General features: G+C 42.5%; 1 protein-coding gene across 12 annotated transcripts in view; it reads left to right on the forward strand.

Annotated features, from left to right (window-relative positions):
• Cit (citron rho-interacting serine/threonine kinase) overlaps positions 1-26,385 on the forward strand; it is a 164,037-nt gene that overhangs the window by 54,381 nt on the left and 83,271 nt on the right. For all 12 annotated transcript variants that reach the window (XM_074061228.1, XM_074061229.1, XM_074061231.1 and 9 more), the window contains one exon: positions 14,926-15,109. In XM_074061228.1, coding sequence (XP_073917329.1) covers positions 14,926-15,109 — 184 coding nt within the window. The remainder of the gene's footprint in view (positions 1-14,925; positions 15,110-26,385) is intronic.

Genomic DNA, 26,385 nt, shown 5'->3' on the forward strand with positions numbered 1-26,385 from the left:
ATATGTTAGCCTTCTGCCTATAAAATAGTGTTATATCAATGACGTATGCATTTTGTGGTTTTTTTCATTTATTTTGCAACTTTTAAAGGTCTGCTTGCTTAGGAGTTGCCATTGTCTGAGCAGGTATCCGATCATATTTTGTTTTCTAAGCTAGTTTGAGGAGGATAAAGGTGGACTTCCCTCTTAGGATTGATTGATCCTGAAATGTTTCTCCCTGGCAGACAATCAATTCAGGGACAGGAGGAAGTGAGGAAAAGGAATAGTCCATTTGGATATTAGCAAGGGGGAGGAAAAAGATAGAAAGATGGGAAATGCTACAGTAGTGATGGCAGAAATTCAACCTAATAGACCAGGAACATGTGGCCACCACCTGCGAGAAGAGATGAGAGGAAAAATGAAGAGATGTAATCAGTAGATCTTTTGGTCTCATGGGCTACATGGGGAATATTTGTGTGTCTCCTGAGGGCTGCTCTGTTTTTAGATGGTAAGTTATTTAGAGGAGAAAATAGACTAAAAAGAGCTAAATGCTTATGTTAGGATTATAGGATTCCCCCCTATAGTCCGAATTTAGAGGCTACATTCAGAGACGTTAAAAATACATATTCCACTTTATTCCAAGGTAAAGTGAGACAGCTTAGAGATAATTGCAGTATTAAGAAGATAAAAAAGTTAATGAATGTAGGAATCTGGGTGCAGGTAATATCTGGGTAGGGAAGTAAAGTCAGAGCTAAAAGTAAAAACAAAGGAATTCCTATTATGTTGCCCAAGGAAGAATGATTTGGGACTCTCAGCTTCCTGGTAGCCAAAGCAAAAAGGAGACTATGAACAGTTACAAGTCTCACTCCATGAGGAAGAAGTTCAGAATGCTTTATTAAGAAAAGATTCCGTTTTCTGAATACTGGAGTTTGGGGGAATTTCACCTTTGGGTTTCCCGTAAATGAGCTCATCTCTGACAGGGGGCAATTCCTCCAGTGTGCGTCCTGGTGATTTTCATGTGGCTGTTGCTTTTAGTGCTTTCCACCACAAGCCAATGGTGCAAGGCCATATTCCAGTTGAGTAAATCACCTCTAAATGAGATAAAGTAATCTTCCTGGGGAAGATGGGAAATGGGGACTAGGTTTGTTAGAGAACCCATAAATTAGAGTCCTCTATCCTTATGTTCTCATTGCTACAAACCCTTTCACAAGCAAGCAAACATGGAAGCAATTTGGCCAATGATACAAAATTATATTAAACATCTGGGACTTTGTTCAGCAGCCAGCTTTCTAATCAATTCTATGAATTGTGGTGATTGCATTTATGCTCATTTTCTGAGGGTGAAGGTTGGATGGAACTAAAGGGAATGGTTGGCGGGAGTCAAAAGAGATGAAAGCATAAGGACAAAGAGTGGGAGGCCCAGGTGGTTCATGAGTGAGGGTTTGGAGATGATTCCCAGTGTCTCATTGCAGAGAAAATAAATTTGGCCCAGTCCATTCATCCGGTGGTGGAACATTCAACTTTGGTACTGGCGATTTGGGATTTAAGACTACACTTCCTGTCCTTCACAAGTGTGACTTATAAAGGACAACAGCTGGATAGGGAACAAAATATGCACTTTGCTGGCAATGTGAGTACACAATAACTTTTTGATGGAGGTAAATTTTCCCGTCTTGCTGAACAGAGAAGAATGGTGGGCCTTCCTTCATGGTCAGGCTGGCCATGCCACAGAGGCTTCTGGGAATAAGGAGGACAAGAGTGGTCAGTTCACTGAGTGCCTGCCAAGTCTGGATGCAGATAGTGAGAGAGGGTGTGTCCAGCTTGGGCCTTATCCTTGAGAGGTCCTTCCTTCTACTAAACATGGCCCAATAACTGTCCAACTCTGATGAGTCCATTGAGCTCCTCCTTCCATATGGGAGGAGTGAGTAAAAGGAAGACTTGATGTGCTTATCTAACATTTCTCCTTTACAGGATAAAGGAGGCTGCATAGTAGCTCCTTAGACCAGGAAAGGATTGAAGATAAAACAGCTCACTCTCAGCTAGGTGCTGGTGGCTCACACTTGTAATCCTAGATACTTGGGAGATTGAGATCTAGAGGATTGCAGTTTGAGGCTAGCATGGGAAAAAATTTCAGGAGACCCCCCCCCCCCAGCCCCACAAAATCAATAGTTGTACATGGTGGCACGTACCTGTCATCCTGGCTACAGTGAGAAGTGTAAAATAGGAAATTGTGATCAAGGCAGGCTTGGGCAAAAAGTGAGATCCTATCTCCAAAAAACCAGAGTAAAAACAGCTGGAGGCGTGGCTCAAGCTGAAGAGTGCCTACCTACAAGTGCAAAGCCCTGAGTTCAAGCCCCAGTACCAATAACAACAACAAAAAATCTATCTATCTATCTATCTATCTATCTATCTATCTATCTATCTATCTATTTGTCTATCTATCCTTCCCTCCCAATAGAAACAGCCTTATTGAGGAATAATAGACACGTAACATAGACACATGATAAGCTGTGTGTATTTTAAGTGTACAGTTTAATAGACTTTGACATGTGTGTGGACTGGTGAAGTCATCAAGATAACAAAGATGTCCATCACCCCCCAAAAGTTTCCTTATGCCTTTTGCTCCCCTTCCTTCCCATCTTTTCCATTGCCTCCAGGCAATGATGGACTGCTGCTTTCTAGCATGGCAATTTAGTTTGCATTTTCTAAAGTTCATGTAATCATATAATGTGTAGTTGCTTTGGCTTCTTTTATTCAACATTATTCTGAGATTCATCCCAGCTATAGCACTTATCAGTTTGGTTCTTTTTTACTGCTGAGTAGGAGTCCATTGTATGGATATATCATAATTTGTTTATTGAGGGAGCTGTTGATTGATGTTTTGGTTGTTTCCAGTATTGGCCCATGTGTTATCATTTGCGTGCAAGTCTATGGACACATGCATTCACTTCTCTTGGGTAAGTATCTAGGAGTACAGTCGCTAACTCATATGTTAGATGTGTGTTTAACTTTTAAGAAGCTGCCAAACTTTTCCAAAGTGGTCGCACTGTTTTACACTCCCAGCAGCAGTTTTTGAGAGATCTTCCACATCCTTGCCAACACTCCCAACAGTTGGAATAGCTTGGAATATAGTCAGCTCTGGAGATAAGCTTAAACTTTTTTCAAATTAAAAATTCTCCTGGATTTCAATGGCTCACACTTGATCCTAACTACCTGGGAGGCAGAGATCAGGAGGGTTACAATTTGAAGCCAGCCCAGGCAAATAGTTCTTGAGACCCTATCTTGAAAGTACCCAAAACTAAAAAGGGCTGGTGGTGTTGGCTGAAGTGGCAGAGCGCCTGCCTAGTAAGCATGAGGCCCTGAGTTCAAACCCCAGTACCACCAACCCCCACCCCCCAAAAAAAATACCCTCCAAAACCAATTCTGAACATTCAGCTGGATGTGGTGGCTCATGCCTGTAATCCCACCTATGCAGGATATGGAGATGGGAGGATCACGGTTTGAAGTCAGACTAGGCAAAAAGTTAGCAAGATCCTCCCATCTCAACAAATAAGCCAGGCATGGTGGTCCTTGCCTATGATCCCAGCTAGGCAAGAGGTGGAGGTAGGAGGTTGTGGTCTGAATGAGATCCTACATGAAACAAGACCCTACATGAAAAATAAACTGAAGCAAAAAGGACTTGGTGCATGGCTCAGGTGCTAGAGCACCTGCCCTGAGTTCAAACCCCATAACTCTGAACATTCATGGATATAGATATGGATCTATGACACTGACTTGACAAAGAAGCAATGTCACTGTCCTTTAGAATATGTCCACATTCTGGATTTGTCTTGTCTCCTCAGTGGAGGATGGGATGGTTTTGTGGGTGGGATGGTTTTGTACCTGTTCTTGTTGCCTCTCTAGATGGGGGAAGGTTGCCTAAATGGTTTAAACAATTCTGATTGGACTTTTTCTGGCAAAAATGGCTGACAGAGGAGCCTCCACTAGCCTAAGATGGAACCATTTGACTACCAAAAAGATTGTAGTGGCTTGAAGCACACGGAATGCATAAAAATTCATAAGTTCATAATGATATGGACAAGTAATCTCACTGGTCACTCCTGGAGGTTGCTAAGGCCCCAGCTCATTACTGTGAATATTGCTAAATATGGGGGAAAGAACCACGCATCAATCCTGCCTTACTCTTTGAATTGTATTCCACTGTAACCAAGTTGCTGATGTGCTAATAAATGTGGAAGGAGGGGTGAAATTAGAAAGCTACCTTTTGCAGCCCTTCATGAAATAACAGTTCTAGGCAGTGATGATCACTGTTGCTGAAGCCATGAGGTGAAAGATTGGAGGGAACTTTATGGTGGAAGGATCGTGCTGATAAGCATGGGAACCCATGGGTCATTTCTAATATCATAGGAAGTGACACAGGTAGACATTGTGTGCTCCCTGATGTCATGTACTAGCAAGCAGACAACACGTCTTGGATAGTATTCATGGCAGAAGAATTCAATTGCATATGAATGTCCAGAAGGCCCTGGATTTTTCTGCCAATCTACAGGAAGCATAGGGGACAGAGAAATGTGTGAAGCGACATCATAAGGAAACAAATCAGCCAAGTTCAGACTGTGGGAAATTCTGCAAGGATGCATGATACACTTTCTTAAACCAATAAACAGCTCTAAAAATGTAAAGAGTGTTAGGGGTTAAAAGAGACACAGCCACCAAATCAATGTGTGACTTTGGCTGGATCCTGATTCAAACAAATCATGTATAATGAGACATTTTGGGACAATTGGGGAAAAAATAATCAAGCATGGGAATGGTAGTAGATAATGTTATTGAGTTATTGTTAATTTTGGTGGATATGATGGAGCTAGTTGTTCTCAAGTGGGAGTAAATTTTGCCCTGCAGAGGACATTTGGTAATATTTGGAGACATTTTTGAGGGTCTTGGGGGTGCTGTTGACATCTGTGGGTAGAGTCTAGGATGCTGCTGAATACTTACACATTATAGCCCCAACAACAAAGAATTCTCCATTTCTCAATGTCAGTATGCTACCTATGAGGAGCCCTGTGTTAGAGTTACTGACTACAGTAATTATAGATGAAATGATATATCTGGGGTTTGCTTTTAATCCTCTGCAAACATGCCAACAAGGCATGGGTGAGATGGAATGAGAATGGGAGTTGCTGATTGTTGAAGCTGGGTGAAGGGCACATGGGGAATTCATTTTACTCCCTTACTACTTTGGTGTTTGAAAATTGTCATACAAATTAAAAAAATAGTTTACTTTTGATTTATCACACATTAACAACACAAATTATCATTGTCACAATTCCATACATGTGTACAGTATGCCTTGAATAAGTTCACCCTCTTCCCCTCTTCCTCTTCCTCCCTCTTTCAAACACTGATGGATTTCTCTGGGGAGTGGATTATGAGAAGTCTGTGAGAATTTGTCATAAGCACAGTTGTGCTCAATGATCTACAGGCTGAGTTTGGCACAACCCCAGCTGCAGAAGAGAGCAAGAGGCAAAAATGCAGCAGAGCTGCTTTTCCTAAGTTGTTTACATTCAGAGAGAGAGAGAGAGCAGGTTTGTCTTGTTACAATGTCATGCCCCTCCCCAGAATGCTCCACCTCCTTGTTTACCACTGGATATAAAAGACTCCCTGAAAGAGGATGTGAGGTTTTTTGATGGGGGATTGATTGAAGGTTTTTTGATGGGAGTTGATTGGCTGGCTATGGGCTGCTTGTGAAGCTGCTGCTGCCACTCCCGCTGCTCATGCTGGCTGTCTGTTTGACTGCAAGTCTGAGGACTGAGACTTTAAGAGATATTAAAGGGAACATGGGGCAGTACAAGTCTAAGGAAAAAGGTTTTAAAGAATTGTAAAGGTAAGGTTTTAAAGAATAGAAAAGAAAAGAAGCAGCGAGGCTGTTATGTGTCTCCATCTGAGCGCCCAGCACACCTGACCCCAACTTTCTACATGTCTGTCTTCTGTCGTTTGTCCAGTTGCCCCTAGTTAGGTCAGTAGTAACAGAGCTCATGAGAAAGCTTGTGAGAGATTTCATTATGCTGTCTTCCTATGTATACGAGAGTACTTTCATGCTCTTCATCCCATGAAAACCCTATGGTTCTTTTCCTTTCTCCTTCCCACCTCCTGCTGATCACTCCCACTCATACAAATTTAAGAGTAAAGTTTTAAAATGTTGGAGAAAAGGACACTAAAGAGGCCAAGAGGGCTGCAAAGAATGAATTGAAGCTGATGTGTTTTTGGATGTAGGTAATTCGTGGGGGAAGGTGTTGGAAGTGACTGCTGATAGGGCCAATAGTAACAGATCTCAAGGCATGAAAGCCAATGAACTTACTTCTTCACCTTTATTTAAATGTGCCAGGAGAGCTTCACCTGGGTGAAACACTATCCAAAATTCAGCTTTGCAGAGAAATACAATTATGACTGGATGCAACTGTAAATGTCCCTCTTCTGAGTATTCCCAGCCTATGTAGGTGTCTCAAAGATTGCCAAGTACCTAGACTGTGAGGCAGGAAAAAAAAAGGTAAAGCTATAGTGATGAGGAGTGCATCCCAGAAGTGAGAGAAGGCATCTGTAAAAGTATAAACCTGTAGGAAAACAAGTTGATTGCCAAACAGTTGATATTAAGCAACCTTGGAGGAGGAACATGGCTTTGGTTACAGCGAGAGTCAGAACACACAACTTCACTGTGATCCATTGCAGTCGGCCACCAGAGAGGACATCTGGTTAGCTGTTGGCAGGCAGACCCTATGGTTCTTTACATTGATTGGACTACACTTTCCTAATGCAAACTTCCTTATTTACTTGGAAGACAGCAATGTAAAAATTGATCATTAGCCCAAACCAGCATATGATGCTTTGGGGAGTGCAAGAGATGGGGGTCTTTTTTTTTTTTTTTGCAGGTGGGAGTGGGGGATGGCACTGGGACTTGAACTTAGGGCCTCATACTTGCTAGGCAGGTGCTCTACCACTTGAGCTTCTCCACTACCCCATACCTGACTACTTCCTATTCTGGGAGAGGAGAAAATAGAGGGTGGGCACAAGGTTATTGGCAGTATATAGTCTGTTCTCATGGGCTAAATTACTTAAGTATATTGTGTAAGCAGCTCTATTTGCCCATCCCCTGACTTGTTCTCGTGGTTCACTGCATGAGACCTCAGATACTTGGTATCTTGCTTTTCTTTCCATTGCACCCTTTTCTCTCTGAGTAAGAATTCATCGTCTGTTCATCAGTTGTCAAATTTTGCCACTATTTCTGTAGCCCATCTCCTGTTCATGTCCTCTTCCTTCTGTTATCACTTCTTAAGTGTGGAATTTGTCATGTTGGCATTTTAGACTTGTCTGTTACAAGTTTCTGTCATTGACCTCTTCTGACCATGACTGCTGAAATGATCCTCTCAGTCCAGCACTCTAAGACTCTTGCTGGTATTATGTTCTGTCAGTCTAACCCAGGGCTCTCCCTTCCAGGTCAGCCAAGATCTCACTTTACTTCTTCACAGCCTGGTTACCCACAGCTCTCTTGGCTGGCTACTGTGGTTTTTCTAAAGTAGCTCTCTTTTCCCACTTCAGCTCATAAAGATTCCTTTTCACCAACTCTTGAGATTCAATCATCTCCATGACACTTTGCTGAAAGAACACACACAAAAACTCACAGCCTCCCCAGCGGCCAAACTTGCCACTACTCTGTTTCTGTGTTCTCTGCTTTTCACACCCACATCATGACTTCTAAATGACATCAGTGTCTTCTTTACTTACTTCACGACTGTCTTCGTCATCTAGGTAAGACAGCTAATTTTTTTTTTGGTAATCTTCCTTCATACTTGAATGTAGCATCTAATTTGTTGATTAAGGGGCAGGACTCATGGTAGCTGGAATGAAGTTGAGTTTTTGATTTCATATTGAATTCCCACTGTGTTTTAGACACAATCCTGACTCATTGTGTCATCACACAGTATTATGTACCTTGTCCTTTATGACACAGGGCTAGCTGTTACTCACCTTCTTCTTCTCCCACATGAAACTTGGCATCAGTGTCTATAACCTATATTGATGATTAGAAATTTAGGAGTTTTCTGAATGGCTCAAGGCTCTTAATATAAGGCTTGAAACTTTGAAACTACTATAGGAAAAGATAAGGGAAACTCTGGAAGATAAAGGTAGAGGTAATTATTTTCTGAGTAGGACTCCAGTTGCCAGGAAATAAGAGCAAGAATTGACAAATGGGACTGCATAAAATTAAGAAGTTTCTGCACATCAAAAAAAAAACAGTTACTAGCATCAAACAGCCCACAGAATGGGAGAAAATTAATATCCAGAGTACATAAAGAGCTCAAAAAACAGCAAAAAGAACAAATAATCCAATTAATAAGTGGGCAAGTGTATTGAATGGCTAGTTCTCAGAAGAAGAAATATGAATGGCTAATACACACATGAAGAAGTGTTCTTCCTCCTGAGCCATAAAGGAAATGCAGATGAAAACGACACTGAGATTCTGCCTCACCCCAGTCAGATTGGCCATCATCAAGAAAACAGATACCACCAAATGCTGGTGAGGATGCAGGGCAGCAGGAGCCCTCATACATTGCTGGTGGGAATGTGAACTAGTACAGCCACTGTGGAAATCAGAATGGAGGGCTCCTCAAAAAACTAAGAAGTAGACTGACCTTATGACCGTGCCATACCACTCTTGGGCATATATCCAGAGGAGTGTAAAGCACTGTAGAAGAGGCACCTGCACACCCATGTTTATTGCAGCTGTTTACAATAGCTAAGCTGTGAAATCAGCCAAGGTGCCCAACAACTGAAGAATGGATAAAGAAAATATAACATACAAATCCATATATGTCTATTATGGCGTATACATGTACAACATGGAGTATTACTCAGCCATAAAGAAAAATGAAATTATGTCATTTGCAGAAAAATGGATGAAACTAGAGATTATCATTCTAAGTGAGATAAGCCAAGCTCAAAAAGCCAGATATTGCATGTTCTTGCTCATTTGTGGAACTAGATCTATAGTGATCATAGTAGTAATGGGACATGAATATAAATGGGGTCTTGTAGGGAGGAGACCAGTGGGAGGAGGGAGAGAGAAAGCAAAGGCTACTGAGGAGTGAAGAGGATGGAGGAAGACAGCATAACGAACCCACCAAGCACTGTTTGAAAAAGGTGGGGGTAATGGGAAGGAAACATAATGGAGGGGATGAACTTGTTCAAGGGACACTGCTCGTGGATGGAGTGATCACAGTGAAATCTCGTACTACTAAAAAATAAAATAAAATAAAAAATGTCAAAAAACCCAAGAATATCTTAAATTTATGTAAGTTTTCTATCTCATTTGAAATAAAAACTATAATATTTGAGCTTTAGATTCAAAATAAAATGTATTTCTATTATAACCCTACAAAAGTTTGGAAAGTTTGCTAGGCTCCATTTTCTTTTCCTTTCTTTTCTCTCCTCTCCTATTTCTTCGTCTTTTTAAGATAGGGTCTTATTTTGTAGCCCAGGTTGCCTTAGCCTTTGGAGGGCTGGGATTATAGGCATGTACTGTCTTGCCTGACTTTTTTCTTTTAACTATGTCAGTTCTTCAAAAATAATTGGGTACTTTGAGGTCCAGCAACACTAAGGTTTCCTAAAGTGGTGTATTGCAAGAAGTAGCACATTAGGTCTAAGAAACTATCTCACATTTAAGGTTCTTGTTATTCCTTCATTTCCTTAAACATGGAGCAAGGACAGCCCAGTGTTGTTCTTTGTTGTAGGTTTATGTATAGTAGTGAACACAGCAAATTGCCATCATGCAATTTGTGTTCCAGTGCAGAAATAAGGCAATAAGCAGACCAAAATTAGAAAATCTTCTGTGTTTTCAATATTAATGTTTACCTTGTATGGTGAAAAACTGAAGGGGGAAATGGGGTAACCAGAGCTCAATGGAGCATGTTAGAGGCAGAGCCAAGAGGGCAAATCCATTTAGTTCTTCTTTCATTGTTTTTAAAAACATATTTTTGAAGACAATAAATTTTTCCCCCAAATAAGTGTCAGGATTTAAAAAAAGGGAGAGAGAATTTATAGAAGAGAAATTAACTATAGTTTTGAAATAGCTCTTTGTTTCTGAAAGCCTTGTTCTGCCATCTATCTTTACAAAAAGGGGGGAAAGGTTACTTGTATAGCCTCTGCCACTAAGGAGAATGTGCCCTGATGTCAGCCCAAACAAGTTGATTTATTTTAAAAATACATAGGATTTTGTTTTCAGTTTTTCTTAGTGGCTTTTACCAAGGAACAAAAGAGCTTAATGTGTGACTTCTTACTGTCCTTAGTGAATATGGTGGGTATGTGACAGTGAAGAAAGCTGATGATTTCATAATATTATATCGGAAAATATTAATATAGGTACTCATTAACATATTTTTCAGACAGAACAATCTTGACTTTTAAAGCTTCTTCATTTAATTCAAACATCAAGTGCCTTTTTGTAGCCTGTATTATGCTAGATGCGCTCTTTGTGAGACCCGTGTTCAAGTCATTCAATTATATCTTTGGTCATTAAGTACTTAGTGTGTACCTACTATGTACCAGGCATTACACTATATACTGGGTGCCATGTGTTCTTCCATCAGCATAGACTCAAGACCAGTATGATTTCACTTGCTGTCCATCCTTCCTTCCTTTCCTCCTTCCTTCCTTCCCTCCCTCCCTCCCTCTTTCCTTCCTTCCTTCCTTCTTTCTTTTCTTCCTTCTTCCTCCCTTTTCTCCCTCCCTCCCTCCTCTCCCCTTTCCTCCCTTTCCCTTCCTCCTGCTCTCCCTCTGTCTGTCCCAGCTCTCCCCTCTGTCCTGGGGATTGAAGCCAGGACCTTAGACATGCAAGGCAAGCATTCCACCATCCCCAGCCCAATACCATTTTATAGGCCAAATATATATTTGTGCATATATATGTACACACATTTTGTGAGGATCAAAAAAGAAGCATCTTCTATAAGATATAAGATATAGAAGAATTAGCACCCAAAAACAGATGTGGTCTCCTACTTGGTAGGTTTTAGACTTGACCAGGTTTCATATAATCATTTTAAAGATTTTAAGTCCCTTTTTTGTACCCCTATGAAAAGTATGTAGAGCTGAGTGTGATGGACACACCCGCATTTAGGAGGGTGAGGCAGGAGGATTGGGAGTTTGAGGCCAACCTGGGCTACATAGTGAGTTCAAGGCCAGCTTGACATACATAGTGAGACCTTGTCATAAAACATCGAAAACAAGAAAGAAGTGTTTTGAGCCTTCTCATTCTGTCTCTGTCTTCCAAGCACTCACATTTTCCAAATTTTTTCAGTGTGTGTTGCATTTTACACTAGTGCTTGTTGAGTTTTCCTGTGCCCATGAATCACCTGGGGAACTTGTTAGAATGCAGATTCTGATTCAGTGGGTACAGGTGGGGCCTGCATTTCTAGCCAGCTCCTGGACACTGCTAGTCTACAGACCACACTCTGAGTATCATGGTTCTATGCGATCTCCTCTGATCTAACTGCTAGTTCACTAAGTTTCTCTTCAGCTAGTTCTGACTTGCTACTTAACATATCCAGTGAGTTTTAAAACTTTAAGCTCAATAATAATACTTGTTGTTTTTGGAAGTTGTATTTGGGTCCTTTCAAATGTGCTTGGTTCTTTTTCAAAGTGGAATTCCTACTTGTTTATTTGGTAATAAGTTAGAATTTATTTTATGGTCCATTTTAGTTTTTCTTTTTTTTTTGAGATAGGATTTTGCTTTGTTGCCCAGACTGATCTTGGGCTCACGATCACCCTCACTGAGGGTAGCTCCCCAGCTGGGACTACAGGCAGAGACATCAATGACACCTGGCTTAGATTGTTCTTTTATATACAGTTTTTGGAGGGCTAATTCTTACATTTCTTGTATAGCATTCCTTCTTGGTTGTATCTTTGGGTGGCTTATTTTTCCTTGATAGGTGTGTAGTTTTTATTTTTATATTGTGAACTCATTTCTAGTAGGGATTAGGGTAGGGAAAGAGGGAAGGAGAGAGAGGGAGAGTGAGAGAGAGAGAGAGAGAGAAAGAAAGAGAGACTGACTGAGACTCTGACTGGCTGACCTACTGTATGCCTTGTGTTGTAGTATTCCAACAAGTCATTCTCCAGTGTGTTTGCCAGTGTTCTAAGGACTCAGTGGTCCTGGAGTATATTCACGTAAATTTCCTGAATTGTGCTTCCCACACCATAAATGTAGGCACCTTACCTGGGGGCTGCAGTTTTTTATTGCCCTGGACAAAGCAAGCCATCCTCTTCACTTTCTGGAGACTAGATTCTTTCCAGTCACTCCACTTCTCTTTGGCTGGAGGCTGTAGCTTTCCCCGCTGCATACACATGGCCCTAAAAGCCTTACTTTTCAGAGTTACCTGTTGTACTTAACTATCTGACTAGAGTTTTACATCCCTAGCTTTTAATCAGTGCCTGACTCCCTACCTCACCTATTACCAACTGGTGTATTTCACACTGACTTCTACTTCCTCTTAACTAAAATTATCTGGCCATCTTTCTAATCTTGCCCATATTCAGCTGGCTTGGAGAATGTTGAAAGTTCTATAGATGAATCTTATTTTATAGTACAGAGATTCAAAATCATAATTATCTCACTGAGGGTGGCTCCTACCCTTCTATTAATCATAGTCCTCACTTAGAAATGGAGTTCTATTTTAGTCTCCTAAAGATAAATTAGTATATAGTGGAGAGGGAATTAAGCTTCTGCTAGGAATTAAATGATACGATAGGATTAGCATAAACCTTCCCTCGCTATGCCTGTGCCTCGTGCATAAAGAATATTCAGATTCTGCTGTATCTCACTCTCCTCTAATAATGGCTATAAACATGGCTATGTGACCACCAGTAATAATAATAGCAGCAGGTAATTTTTAGGGGTTTACTATTTGCTAAGAGCTGTGCTAAGCACTTTTATATAGATTATTTTATTAAATCTCCCAACAACCTTTTGAGGTAGTTATTCCCATGCTGCAGTCGAGGCTCAGAGAGGTTAAATGACTTTCCCAGGGCCACACAGCTGGTGAGTGGTGGAGCTGGGATTTGAAGTCAGATTCCAACCCATGAGCCATTAACCACTGTGCTTCCATATTAGTATCCTCTGCAAATCTCTCTCCATAAATTTCTTGTCTTTATTTGAGTTTCCTTATTTTTGGGTTGGGAAAACTCTTTTGGATCTTTTTAAATTGTAATTTCCATTAATTTTTTTTTCTTAAGAAAACGTACTGGGTAATTGAAATCAGATTGGCTTTGAGCCTGTGTTGATTGAAGTACACCAGGATGTGGGCTGAAACATTCAATCTAAATTTTCTTTCCATCAGCTAATTTTTGAAGTATTAAGCAGGTAGATTCTGACACTAACAGGGAAGATTTGAGTTCTCTTGAGAGAGCTTAGCGGTGTCAAAAAATTTTCTGGCGGTGCACATTTTACATCTTCGATCTTCCTCCGTTTCCCATCTCATCTTGGTGTACCTGCAGCTCTGAGAGTATTCTCTTGCACTTCCCAGAAGCAACCAAACCTCTGGCTTCATTTCTCTCCTCCACGCCCCTTCATCTCTCTGTGTTTCTCAGCACTGCTTCGGGGTGATTGTTGTTGGGGGAGCTTTGCAAACAGCCAGATTCTTTTGCGTCTCAAAGCAGAAAACACTGCTGCTCATATTCAGCACACAGCTTTGTCCAGAAAACAAGGAGTTAAAGAAGGCCTTGAAGGGCTGTGAGAGCTGTCCTAGGGGGAGCTCTAGCGAGCCCTGGCGGCAGTGACTCATGCTGCTCTGTCACTCAGATTGGCATTGGCCCCTGCCACGCAGGAGGCCAGGTGGGGTTACAGGCAGAGCACGCAGCAGCAGCAGCAGCAGCAGCACCACCACCACCACCACCGAGTGGGGAGCATGCAGCCTGCAGTGCAGGGGATGCCAGCCCACCACGGACGCCCCAGCCTGCAGCCATGGTAACGCTTCTGGCCGGAGACACCCCCAGGAGCCCCCGATGATGGGCAGCATCCTGGTGACTGATGGGCGAGTGTCCACCTCCCTGACCGAGAGAGCTTAGTAGGTGGGCAGGAAACAGAGAGGATGTGAAGCGTCCCTAGCTGGGAGTCATGCCATAAGGAGGTAGGAGCCCTGCCACAGACGTCGGTTCAGCCATCCATACGTGCGACCCACCATCTGCCCATGGGGTGCTGTAAATCACCAGGAGGAACTTTATTTGGCTGGTGTTTCGTTATGCTGATTAAACTGCGGAGGTTCCATGGGCATGATTTGCTCTGGGGAGGAGGGATTATGAACTAAAAAAAAAAGTGGTTAATAAGATCTCTGAGTAGACGCATCCAGATATGAATGAACTAGACTGCAGTGGTATCCTAACATGAGTTCCAGAACCAACCCAATCCCCTCTCCTCTTCCTTTCTTCCATTCTGTTAATCCTTGAAATGTAGACGTTCCATCATACTTTGATGCTCAGTACTGACCAGTAAATAATTTAGATCTGTCTGGAAAAGGGACTAAATAGGTTTAGGTCATCTGGCACCCTGGTATTAGCCCACTGATGCTCTGTGTAGAAGCCTTCTGGAACTATCAGGAAGTAACGGCTGACTCCATTGAGTTAACCAAGTGCTTTTCTTGGACCAAGTGACCTGTTTGAGTTTATCCTTCACTTTCCCCTGCTGGAAAGGCAGGCTGTCTGCGGGTTGGTGGCCATGTTGGTAGGGAAGGGGTTAATCTCTTGTTGCTGTATGAGCTGAGGCTGGGTCTGCCTGTGCGAGGAGCTAGATTGAGAGCAGGAGCTGCAGTGCTGTCGCCAACGCCAGAGGAGTAAGACGCTTTTCTCCGCAACAGTGTGGAATCCATCTGAATTTTTCTCTCTCCCCCCTTCTTGTTTTTCTTTAACCAGCTCCACCCCCCTTCGTTCCCACCCTCAAGTCTGACGATGACACCTCCAATTTTGATGAACCAGAGAAGAATTCGTGGGTTTCGTCCTCTCCACGCCAGCTGAACCCCTCAGGTTTCTCTGGTGAAGAGCTGCCGTTTGTGGGGTTTTCGTACAGCAAGGCACTGGGGATTCTTGGTAGATCTGAGTAAGTGAAAATTTGACTTTCTGAGGGACCTGCATTGATACACGGCATACAGAGCCAGTGGTGGTGGTGGTGGTGGTGGGAGGGTGGGGGAGTGCGGTGGAGGGAAGTCGCTGATCTGCCTGCATTGGGAAAGCAGTCTACCTGTCAGGAGCCTGGGGGGGCTAAAATCTTAATAATTCTTGTTTTGCATCATGTGAGGTACCTGTTCCTGTCTGTGGCATCCTAATTGTCATTTGGGTACTTTGGGTTAGTTTTCCTGTCTTTGGTCTTCCTTAGAGCGAGAAGAGATTGGGCGATTTCTAGCAGTGCATATTCTTGGTCAAAGGGGAACTGAGCAGGAGTTAAACTGAGCTGCTGTCTATTTATCCTTCTGTGTATCTGTCTCAAGTGGGTGGCTGCTTGCTATGTTGGCTGTATTGGGAGAATTCTAAACACCTTGTCTCATAAGCTAAAGGTTTCCTGATGGGTTTAACTGAGCTGCAAGTGGCTGAACCAGAGCTCTAACAGAGAGATGATGCTCGGCTCCTCTCCAAGTATACTGCAAGATCGGGGATCTGGCAGCTGAGCCGCTCTGAGCTGAGAGAGCATGGGTGCCCAGAGAAAGCCCCGTTACAGTGAGCTACCAAGAGAGAGTATGATGCAGCCGAGTCACTGATTCACAGAAACTGGGCTTCACAGAGGAAAAAAAAAAACCAAACAAACCAGAAGATCAGAAAATGGAAGTACAAGTATAAATCTCTTGACCTAGCAGGTCTTCCTCCATTCTTATAAAAGCCACTGAAAAATACATTAGAGTACTGTGCTTGGGATGAAGAGTCCTGCCTTCCAGCCTCCTAGCATTTCTGTAAAATTTAGTAGCCTCTGGATGTGGGAGCTTGATGACATTCTGTTTTTAGGGAGTAAGTTCCCCAGGAAGGTCTTGGACCAGCTGTGTTGTTCCCCAGACACCCTGGTTCCCTCTCTCTGAAGCTCTCGGGGGCAACGTTGAATAATTAGTTGCTACCCACTTAGGAGATGAGCAGAATTTGATTTTTTCCTTGGCAGAATTCATTACCTACTTGTGTATTTGTAGCTCAAATATGGATCAATCTGAAGGGACGTCGTATTGGTTCCTGGGTGGTGTTTCCCTATGGGTGCTATTTTAACAGTAAGCATCCTGAAAGGATCTCAGATTATTATGAGGAATTGGGCATTTGATATGAGATAGGGTTGTGGGCTGTGGTTGAATTTGAGAAAGGTTTTGTGTTGAAAGATCCTGAGATGGTCTTTCTTCATTTGCTTGCCTGAGGTCTGGGTTTAAAATTCAGGTAGTTTCTGATAGTGCTGGATGTGCCTTTCTGGCTGATTTGCTCCATGACCCAAAGCAATCTGGATGATGGTGGGAGAGGTAACAATCTAACTAGCTGTTGAATGTGCTCTCAGATGGATTTGCAATGGCCCCGCAAGACTGGAGGTTTTGCATAGGCATTGAGCAAGGCAGGATTAGAGGCCAGACAGTAAAGGATGCATGGTTTGTGGGCAGTGTAACCTTGACACTCTCAGCACACTGAAGGTCACAAATCAGACTAGAAGGAGATGTGTGGGGAGTTGTGTAGTTCTGGTTAGTCATGGGCTGGCTGGGTCAGAATGCAGCTCACTTAGGGTGTTAATCACTGATTAAGCAGGGGAGTCAGATTTCAGGGGCAAAGGGAGAATGATTTGGAGGATCTGAGGCATTGCAATTAATCTGAAGCAGTGTGTGATTAATTGCTTATTTTTTCTGGAAGACCATAATTGCATCTTTCTGCTTTCTCACAGAAAGCTGAGTTAAGGGAGTTTTCTGATAGGGACATCTCAGTGTTAAGTCCTAGGCACTGGATAAATATTTGTTGATATAATTTGCTCATATTGTTATGAGCAAATTTATACTTAATGTATTTGAAGATTTGCTATTTTAACTTTGGTAGGTGAAAATATCTCTCTAAAGCATCAAGGGAGCGTCTGTTCATATCCTAACAGAATGTTTGCTAAGATTCTCATAAAAAAAGTCCATACAAACAAAGCCTTGTATTTGTTATCTGGAAGATGGAATTGGAGTATTCCTCTCTTTGGGGAACTCTATGTCTTTTCTATGACAATTTGGGGCTAGAATCAGAAAGACTGTCTTTCATTTTGTATCTCCTTATGTGATGTTGCTGTTGGACTTGGCTTCTCTGCCAAGGGCAACTCTGTGGTTGAAACCCGCAGCATCCTTTTAGAAATTCACTCCACCTGTTGGATGTAGGTGACCCTGGACATGTTAGATTATGATTAATTGGGAAGCCAATAGAGTGATGAAATCACTTAGCAGCTCCTGCAGTTTTATCGACATAGAGTTATAGAACTAATTTGTAGGGGAAAGCATCTTCTGGATGCCATTGTTGCCCCTCAGCAACCTCCCGAGTTTCCCCCTCCCTGCATCGCAGGTTTTTGTTTACATGAGTTGATTACCTGGGCTGTTACTCACTCTTCACACCACTGAGGAAGCTGCAGATGCTGCTGCGCTGTGTAGGAGAAACTGACCCCAGGTTGTTGCAGTGAATTGAATGAAACATTCAGAGGTGGAGCTGAATGAACAAGGAATTTTCGGGAGACTCTGGTCTGACTGTTACTGTTCTGGTTGCTCCTCACGTCTTAGGATTGCTTTCTTTTTCTTTTTGCTGGGGACCCCAGACTATTTTTAAGCCAGTCTTTGTGTGTATCATTATTAGCAAGAATCTTGATCTCAGCATTTCAATGGATGAGGTGTAGGAGGAGTTCCTTGCTGCTTGAGTTGGTGAGAGCAGAGGATATCGGTGAGAACTAGTTTGGGTGTCTTTGGATGGGACTATGGTGAAACTAGTTTTGGAGTGGATTGGACTGGCACCTCTTTTCCTTTTTAACCAACAGTAACCCAAACTAAATCCCCAAGCTCTGGATACCTGGAGTTCCTCTGAACCTCTGTTCGCTTGAACATTACAATAGTAGGGTACTAAAAGAAATCAGTGTTAAAGGGTTAAAATACAATGGATCCTAGTGCTCCTCTCTCCCTGGTCAGCATGGGGTACATGTCTTTAGGTCCTTCTTCCTGTTTTGAGTCTCTGCCTCACTTAAGCTCTTATTGAAACAGTGTATTTCTGAGAACCTTCAGTATAAAGCCCACAAGGTAAAAACCAGTCAGATTTATGTTTTGTGTTGGTTCTACACATGTTGGCTTTCTGCTTTTGGAGAAGTTGGAAATGTTGGAGGAACAAGATCTTGATGAGACTGGGTTTGTGGGCTCATGAGGTCTAGATAGGCTGTTTTAGGAGGAGGACTCAGTTTTTCTTTTGCCTCTTGCATTTTCCTTTCCTTTTGAGTAGATCTGAAAATGTAGTGATGGAGCTAGCCATTTACCCCTCTTTCATGAATGTAGAATGGTGGCTGCTACTGCCTTCCCAGATTTTCAGACAACTGGTTTTTGGTGTCTCTTCCTTGCTCTATTGGGCTTCTTTGTATGTTGGCTTCTTCAAATGTAATGAGAGGAAACAGTGATATCTTTTCTGTAGGGCTTTTGGGAGAATTAAATGAAGTACTTGTTCTAATACCTGGCACATGAAAAAGCTTCAAAAATATTCACTATTACTATTTTTGTATTACTAGTACACTAGTCTATATTCATGGAGAGTCTACATGCCAAGAGGATATGGAAAGGACATGCAATAATTAGGTAGTTCAAAGTCATGCCATACCTGAAACCCAGGTTTTCAGGCCTTGGGAATTTTCTCCTGGAAGTGCTTAAATGTCCTGACCAACCACAAGGGTTAAGATACAGTTACCAAATACCTGTTGGTTAAAGGTGGTGCTTGGGGAAGAGAAGATTGGGGAAAGAATTACAAAGTCCAGGCCCAGAATGGGTACCTTCCCACCAAGTTGAGTATGTTAAAGCAAATTTGTGGAAACTATTCAGAGAACACAGAGCAGACTCCTTTGCTATAGAGTTGCACGGTACACATTGGACATCCAAGTGCTTTAGGAAAGTCAGAAGAGTAAGGGAAAAGTCTAAGGAAAATGCTTAATGAGTAATGTCAGCCCACAGTTCTTGCTAAAGGACAGTGATGACTTTTGTTGGTGTTTCTGTCCATTTCCCCATGTGGACTGGGATCTCCAGGGGAGGGCTGATCTTTCTGGAACACTGGGCATGGTAGGCCCTCAAGGTATATGTGTGCTGGAAGTGAGCCTATCAGCATGCTAACAGAAAGCAAAATATGTAGGTCAGTGGAGAGAAAGGTGGAGAGAATTTCAGGTGGTCAGAATACTAATATCAGCCCATCCTTACAGGATACCAACTCTCTGCCAGGCTGTGTTCTAAGCACTTTCACAGATTAACTCACAGCAGCCCAAGAGGAACATACCATTGTCATTCTCATTTTACATGTGAGAAACTGAGGCATGGAGGGATTAAGCAATTTTCTCAAGGTCATGCAGCCAGGACTTGAGCCCAGGCAGTGTGGCTGCAGAGTCTCAGCCACTGTGCTATGCTGTGCAGTATAAATGCCATAGGTGCAAGACATAAGGAAATTTTTGTAAGGTGCCCAGGTTCACATCTTGTCAGAAGTGCAGGTCATTGTGGGAAATGAACAGCCATAAGGTTGAGACAGTCAGGAATGAAAGGTGACAGGCAGTCTAAATGCTAGGTTTTGTTTTTAATCTCTGTGGGTTTATTGAGTAGCTGGATTGTACAACTTGTATTTCGTTGATTTCTTCCTGTTCTCATTCTCTGACTCTAACTCTGTGTGTGTGTGTGTGTGTGTGTGTGTGTGTACAGAAACACATACATCATCTTTCCTTGAGAGTTCTTACTTGCTTAGACTATAAGCTCAGTGAGGACAGAAACCACATTGATCTTATTTTCCACCATATCTTCAGGCTGATCATCCACAAGCTGTATAATAAGCATTTGGTGAGCTGATGAAAAAAAAATTTTTTTTTTTTTTTGAGAAAGGATCTTATTATGTAGCCCAGGCTGGCCTCAAACTCCCTAACTTCCTGCCTCAGCCTTCTAAGTTCTGGGATTGCAAGCGTGAACCATGGTGCCTGGCCAGATCATTTTTATGATGGCAAATTTTAAAGTTTTTCTTTTCTCTCTCTCACTTTTTTTTTTTTGGCAGTACTGAGGTTTGAACTCAGGACTTTGTGCTTCTGGTGAGACAGGCAAAAATCTCAATTTCTTGATGACTCTTTAACGCTTGGCTCCTCAAATTTTTGTTTTGTGCTTCCAGTTGCCTCCCATCTAGCTTGCAGTAGCTTATTCTAGCGGGAGATGGTCTGAATTTGACCATCAGTCCTACTTCCTTTTGTTGAAATACTTGGAATTGTTTTCCTTCCACATCCAGCCAGTGGCTCTTTGACATTGTGCTTACTACCCAGATCCTTGTTGCAGAGTCCAATCTGTGATTTGAGGTTTTAAATAGTCAACAACAATGACAGCCTCTTCTCTCCTTCTTGAAGACATGCATCCACTATATTTCCCAAATAAGTTAAAAAACTGTAACTAGCTTCTGCCCCTAGTTACCATCCTCAAGTGCTGTGTTGTTTCTCTTCTACCATTATTAGGATCATATGTTTAACACTTGATTCTGAGTGTTGTGTTGGGTTTTCTCCTCTCCTCTGGCTCATTCAGTTTCTTCTCTCTCCCAGTTAAGCACATCTTGTTCTTATCTGTTCTCTATTTAGGCTGTGCGTGCCTGCCTTGCAGCCCTGGCAGGACCATTCTACCGCCTTCTCACTTGTCTTGAAGATACCTTTAGGAAATCGAATCCAAACCATCCTATATCAATCCTAAAGATTGGGCTCCAAAAGATCTGTCAAGTGTGTGTTTTGCTGGCCTACACATGCTAATTTGCATGGTTGTCTCAGATCCTTTAAGCAGACAGTCATTGACTAAATGGTGCTACATGTTCCCAAGCTCTGTGCCAGGTTGGCAACTCCTGCTTTGCCTAAACAAACTCCCCTCAGTTCTCTGGCTTACTTGCCTTTCATCTCCTGACCTCTCTTGCTGACAAACTTCACGAAAGAATAGTGTACACTTAATGCCTCTTTTCTCATGCCTACCATGCTCATGAATTGACTGTCTCAGAAGCTGCTGATTACATTCAACCAGGAAATCTAGGGATTTCACCCTTGCCATGTGATACCAGCCATTACCACATTTCTTCTGCATAGCTTTTTATTTTGTTCTCTTCTGCATCGTGGGTACTTGATTTGCTCCCACCTCTCTGTCTGCCAGTCTCCCTCTTCTGAGGCTGCCTTCTTTGTTTCAGACCCTTGAAATGTATGTACCATCCTTAGTCTGTTCTGTGTGATCTCATTCAGGTCCCTGACTTTACCTAGCACTTCCTCCTGGCCTTCTTTGTCATTTTATTTAGGATACTACTACTTTCCCTATGCTTCTAGGCAACAAAAAGGAGTCATTTTATTTTAAACTTGTTCTTTCTTTGCCTCCCCTGCCATCCCATTATTTGGCAAGATCTCCAAGTTGGACACTCCATCAGTGTGTCCTCTGATGATACTTGCCTCTGTGCCCGTTGTTCTGTCCTCACTGTCACCCTTAATGGACTTTTGCTTGGACTATTGCAGTAGCCTTGTAAGAGTTCTCTGCCTCTGGTTTTCCTGGCTGTAATCCATTCTCCACAGAGGGTGGAATTCTTCCAAAGCATAGATTGAATGATGTAATTCGCCTGCTGAGACCTTCAGCAGCATCCCAGTGTGCACAGAATTAATGGCCTCTCCTAAACTTGACATTCAAGCCTGGTATGCCAGGACCCTAGCCTGCCTTTTCAGTCAGACCTCCTTCTTGTCCCCTGGCTCATGTCTTTTTTTCTTTTGCCGCAAACAGGGCTTTGTCCCTAGCAGGTCTAACATTGGTTGAATTGAATTAGACTAAAGTGACCAGGGATTATGCCAGCACCTTCTGTGCCAGTTTGTACAACTTGTAATGGAAGCTCTCATCTATTGAGCACTTTCTGTGTGCCCAGAACTTTTTTCTCATGCATTATCTCATCAAATCCTCATAGTCTCGCCCTAGCCCTGTGAGATAGCTGTTGTTATCTCCACTTTACAGATGAGACGCTGAAACTCAGGGAAATTATTTTCCTGGGTCTTTCACATAGTGACAGTTCTAGGACTTGGAGCCGTACCTGGTTGCCTTGAGACCACTGTACCCCCACCTTGCCTCTCACAGTACCGATTTTATTAGATCATGTAGGACCTGTTCACTTGTCTGATAATCAAGGTGAAAGAGAAGTTTTCTGGAGTGTTCACTCTGTACCAGGAATGCTTCTAAATGCTTAGCAAACATTCTTATTTAGCCCCAGCCACACTCATCATTTTATAAATAAGAAAGCTAGTGATCATGAAATTTAGGTTACCTCTAAAGTTCACACAGATTGCACATGGCAGAGGATGGCAAGTGTTACCAACTGCTAGCTTTAAGGTTGATAAAACCATTCTTAATTTTGGGGGATAAAAAAATCCAAGCTTTGGAATCATATGGAATCATATGCAGGGATTCACATCTGGAATCTATTCCTTGCCAGTTGTGTGAATGAGGAATTTTAACTTCTTTCAGCCTCAAGTCCCTCATCTCTAATGGAGGGTATAATAGTGCCTATCTGATAGGTTTCCTGCAGAGATGTGTGGTGTGCTTAGTGTTAGCACTGGGAGCAGAGCAGGTGTTCCCTTCATGTTGGTTATTGTTGTTTAGGTATGGGGATGAGGCTGGGGTGCTTTCAGCTCTTCTTTCCTGCCTGCTTCCACTTTATAAAGACATCTTGCTGGTTTCTGCCCATTGAGAGAATCTGGCTCCACATGGGGTGCCTGACAGATGTCCTAATATCTCCATCCAATTTTTTTACTCTGAATGGAGTCTGTAAAGCGGTGGTTAAGCTTGAATTTTCCACAAAATGCTTTCGAGGCTTCTAGCAGGATCCAGGTCCAGTGGTGACTGTGCACTGTGCCCCGCATAGATGTCACATGCTCCCACCCATTGCTGGATACTTGAGTTTCTGCTAGATGGAAGAGTGTGTCATTGTGATGTTGCTGACCCAGAACCAATGTGGGTCATCTCCAGTATGGGGTACTGAAAGCTTTTTGTGCCACCATTGATGCAACACAACTCATTTTGTGTTCTTTTGTCCCATACCCTGCAACTGTCTAGGGCACAGAGTGCAGGCACACCATTCATTCATCCGTTCATTCATTCACTCATTCAACAAACCCATTGTTCTAAGCCTTGCGGTACATTTGTGAGCAGGACAGATGAGTCCCTGCCCTTTAGAAGGTAACTTTCTATGGGGGAAAAGGGACAAATCAGTACACATGTAAGTCAGGTTTAGCTGATGGCCAGGGCTCTGAAGATAGTGGAACTGGCCTGGGGACCTGGAGGGGGTGGCCACTTAGGTGCCCAGGAATGCCTACCTGAGTTGAGCACTAGTCTTTTATTTAGGAAGATTGGGTTACTTCCCAAGGTGACACAGCTGAGTGCCTCTGAGGTGCTAGGCACTGTACAAGAACTTGGGGTATAGCAGTGAATCCAAGGCAGACAAAAATCCTTGTCATCTGGAGATACATCCTAGTGGAGCAGATGTACATTTATTTATTCATTTGTTTATTTATTCACTCAATAAATATTTGAGAGCCTGATATGTGCCACGCACTTTCTAGGCACTGGGGATGTGGCAGTGAACACAGAGACAAACATCTCTGCCTACCTAGAATGTGTTCTACCAAAATGACAAGGAGGAGCTGTTATCAAAGACAAATGGGAAAAGTATTCCAGGCAGAGGGAAAAAGGGTAAAGACCTTGAAGCCAGTGCTATCCTGTGTATGCCCAGTGAACAGAAAGCCCATCAGGTGGCTGGAGTTTCAGGATCCCCAGGGAACATAGTCCCCATTGAAGTCGGAGCCTGTACTTGGCTCTGATTGTACTGAGTAGGAAGCCTTTGTAGGATTTTGAGTGGGATGTGGATTTTCTTATTCTCATTTTACAAAGGCTCCGCTGACCATTGTTGGAAGGTGGGTAATAGAGGGACAAGAGTTGGGTCCAGGGAGCTAAGTTAGGCTGCTGTACTTATCCAGACAAATGATAGAAATAAAAAAAAACTAACAAAATTAACCCACAAAGGTAGGCACTAGTTTAGAATTGGGAATTGTATTCATAATCTCACGAGTAGCTGTAATTTTATTACTAGAGTGATTCTTGATAAATGATTTTTGAACGACGTATTAATCATTCTAAAGCAAATTCTAATTCATCATGAACCCACAGCTGCTAGTGTGTGTCAGTGTGTGTCTGTCTGTGTGTGTGTGTGTGTGTGTGTGTGTGTGTGTTACCCCAAAGCTAGATGGAGTCTGAAACTTTGAAAAAAAATTGTATTAGCATATAATAGTTATGCAGGTGATACATTGTGATATTTACATATGTACTTACAATATGTCTTTGTTAGATTAACCCTCTCCATCATTCTCCCTCTTCCCTTCTACCCCCTTCTTAGAAAAATTTCCAAAGGTTTCTTTCTTCAGTTTTCATATATGGATACAAAACACATCTCCCATGTTCACCCTCATTCCCGCTTTCTTTGTGCCCACCCCCTCCCCCTGCACCCACCCCTGGAAAAGAGCTATTTTTCACTCCTGCCCTTCATTTTTTTAAAAGTGTATATTGATACTTCAAGGGGTTTCACCTTAGCACTTCAGGCCTGTATATATCATGCTTTAATCAAATTATGTCCCTCCCCCCATTACTTACTCATTGTCTGTCCGTGCTCCCTTAATATTCAATAGCTTATAGTACAGTGCGTCATATTATAGTCATACCTAGATAGGTTGTTTCAATATTTTTCTTTCTCTAACATTTTCTTTACCTCTGGAGTCTGAAACTCTTTAGGAGAGTAGTGTTTTCGATATTTCCAAGTGCTCACAATGGACACCACTGTATTTTAAAATGGGTTTATAAAGTTAATTCACACATTTCAGAATGTACAGTCTTAAAAACCAATAATTTTTGGAAGCAGAATACTGCTTTTTTTTTTTTTTTTTAGCTTTTGCACCATGTTACAGCTTGTAGTTGCATAGTGTCATCTGCCACAATTAAGGTGAGGCCCTCAGCTGAGCTAATTTTGATTGCTCACATTTTAGCATCGAGCATCCATTCTCAGCTATCTCAGGAATGTCTAACTTGTGATCTGTGATTTGGTGGCATGTTTTACAGGCATTGGGCCCTCTTCCTAAGGGAGGAGATGGGTGGTTTGCTGCTTGCACGTGATCTTCATCATTATGGTGTACATTAGTGAGTACTCAAACATGTACACTTGCTGGTAGGATGGAAGTACACATTGGATTCTCTTTTGATATGAAGTATTCTGTTAGTAGTTTTATTCAGGGATTTTCTTGAGTTATGTAGATTATTTATAGGCACACCATTGGGAAAGCTGCATTTTGTCTTCTTTTTTCCCCTGCAAATGTTGAGGTTTCATGTAAAGCAATTTTTAGGTTTGCCCAATACTTTTTCAGCAAATGTGTTCTCTCTGCTGCAGTGGTACCAACCACCCCTTATTCCCTTTGTGTCTTATACCATCGCCTCTCTTAATAATTATAAAGCAGATGTGTGTAGCAGGAAGAGATGTTGATTTCAGAGTAAATTTTTCTTGAAAATAGAAGCTGGGGAAAAAAAAGGAAAACCCAAACTTGTCTTCGTGCTGGAAGAGACAGCACTGCTGTGTGTGTGTGGGTGGGTGGCTGCATGCACCCGCTGCTCAGAAGTGCCGCTTCTCTCCATGGGGATAACTGGCTGTGTATCCGAAATGTGGCCAGGAGGAGCAGGCAAGCAATGTGTGGGCAGGCTGCATGTTCTTTTATTAGCATTCTCATTGTACTGCATCTCTTCGAGCCCAGAGCGTGAACCAACCTGGGCTTCTAACATCATCCTGCTTCCCATTTAATTGCCCCCCAGGAGCCACCAAGTGATGGAGAGAGAGTTGTTTTTGTGTGGGGGTTGAACTGCTCTGGGGGTGGCAGTGGACTAACATAGCTTGTGGATGTTCTTGGTTCCCCAGGCTGTTCTAGACTCAGATTTAGTGTTGAATGCAGCCAGTCGCCTTCTCTTACACAACCCACTCTCCCTTTCCTTATAACCTCGACCCTCTGACCATCCACAGCATCACTTTTCATGGCTTTGTCCAAGGCCTCCTAGTCTTGAAGTAGCAGAGTTGAGATCTGAACTCACAACTGGTGATTGTACT

The sequence above is a fragment of the Castor canadensis genome, chromosome 18 (assembly GCF_047511655.1).
Source record: "Castor canadensis chromosome 18, mCasCan1.hap1v2, whole genome shotgun sequence".
In the NCBI taxonomy this organism is placed as follows: domain Eukaryota; kingdom Metazoa; phylum Chordata; class Mammalia; order Rodentia; family Castoridae; genus Castor; species Castor canadensis.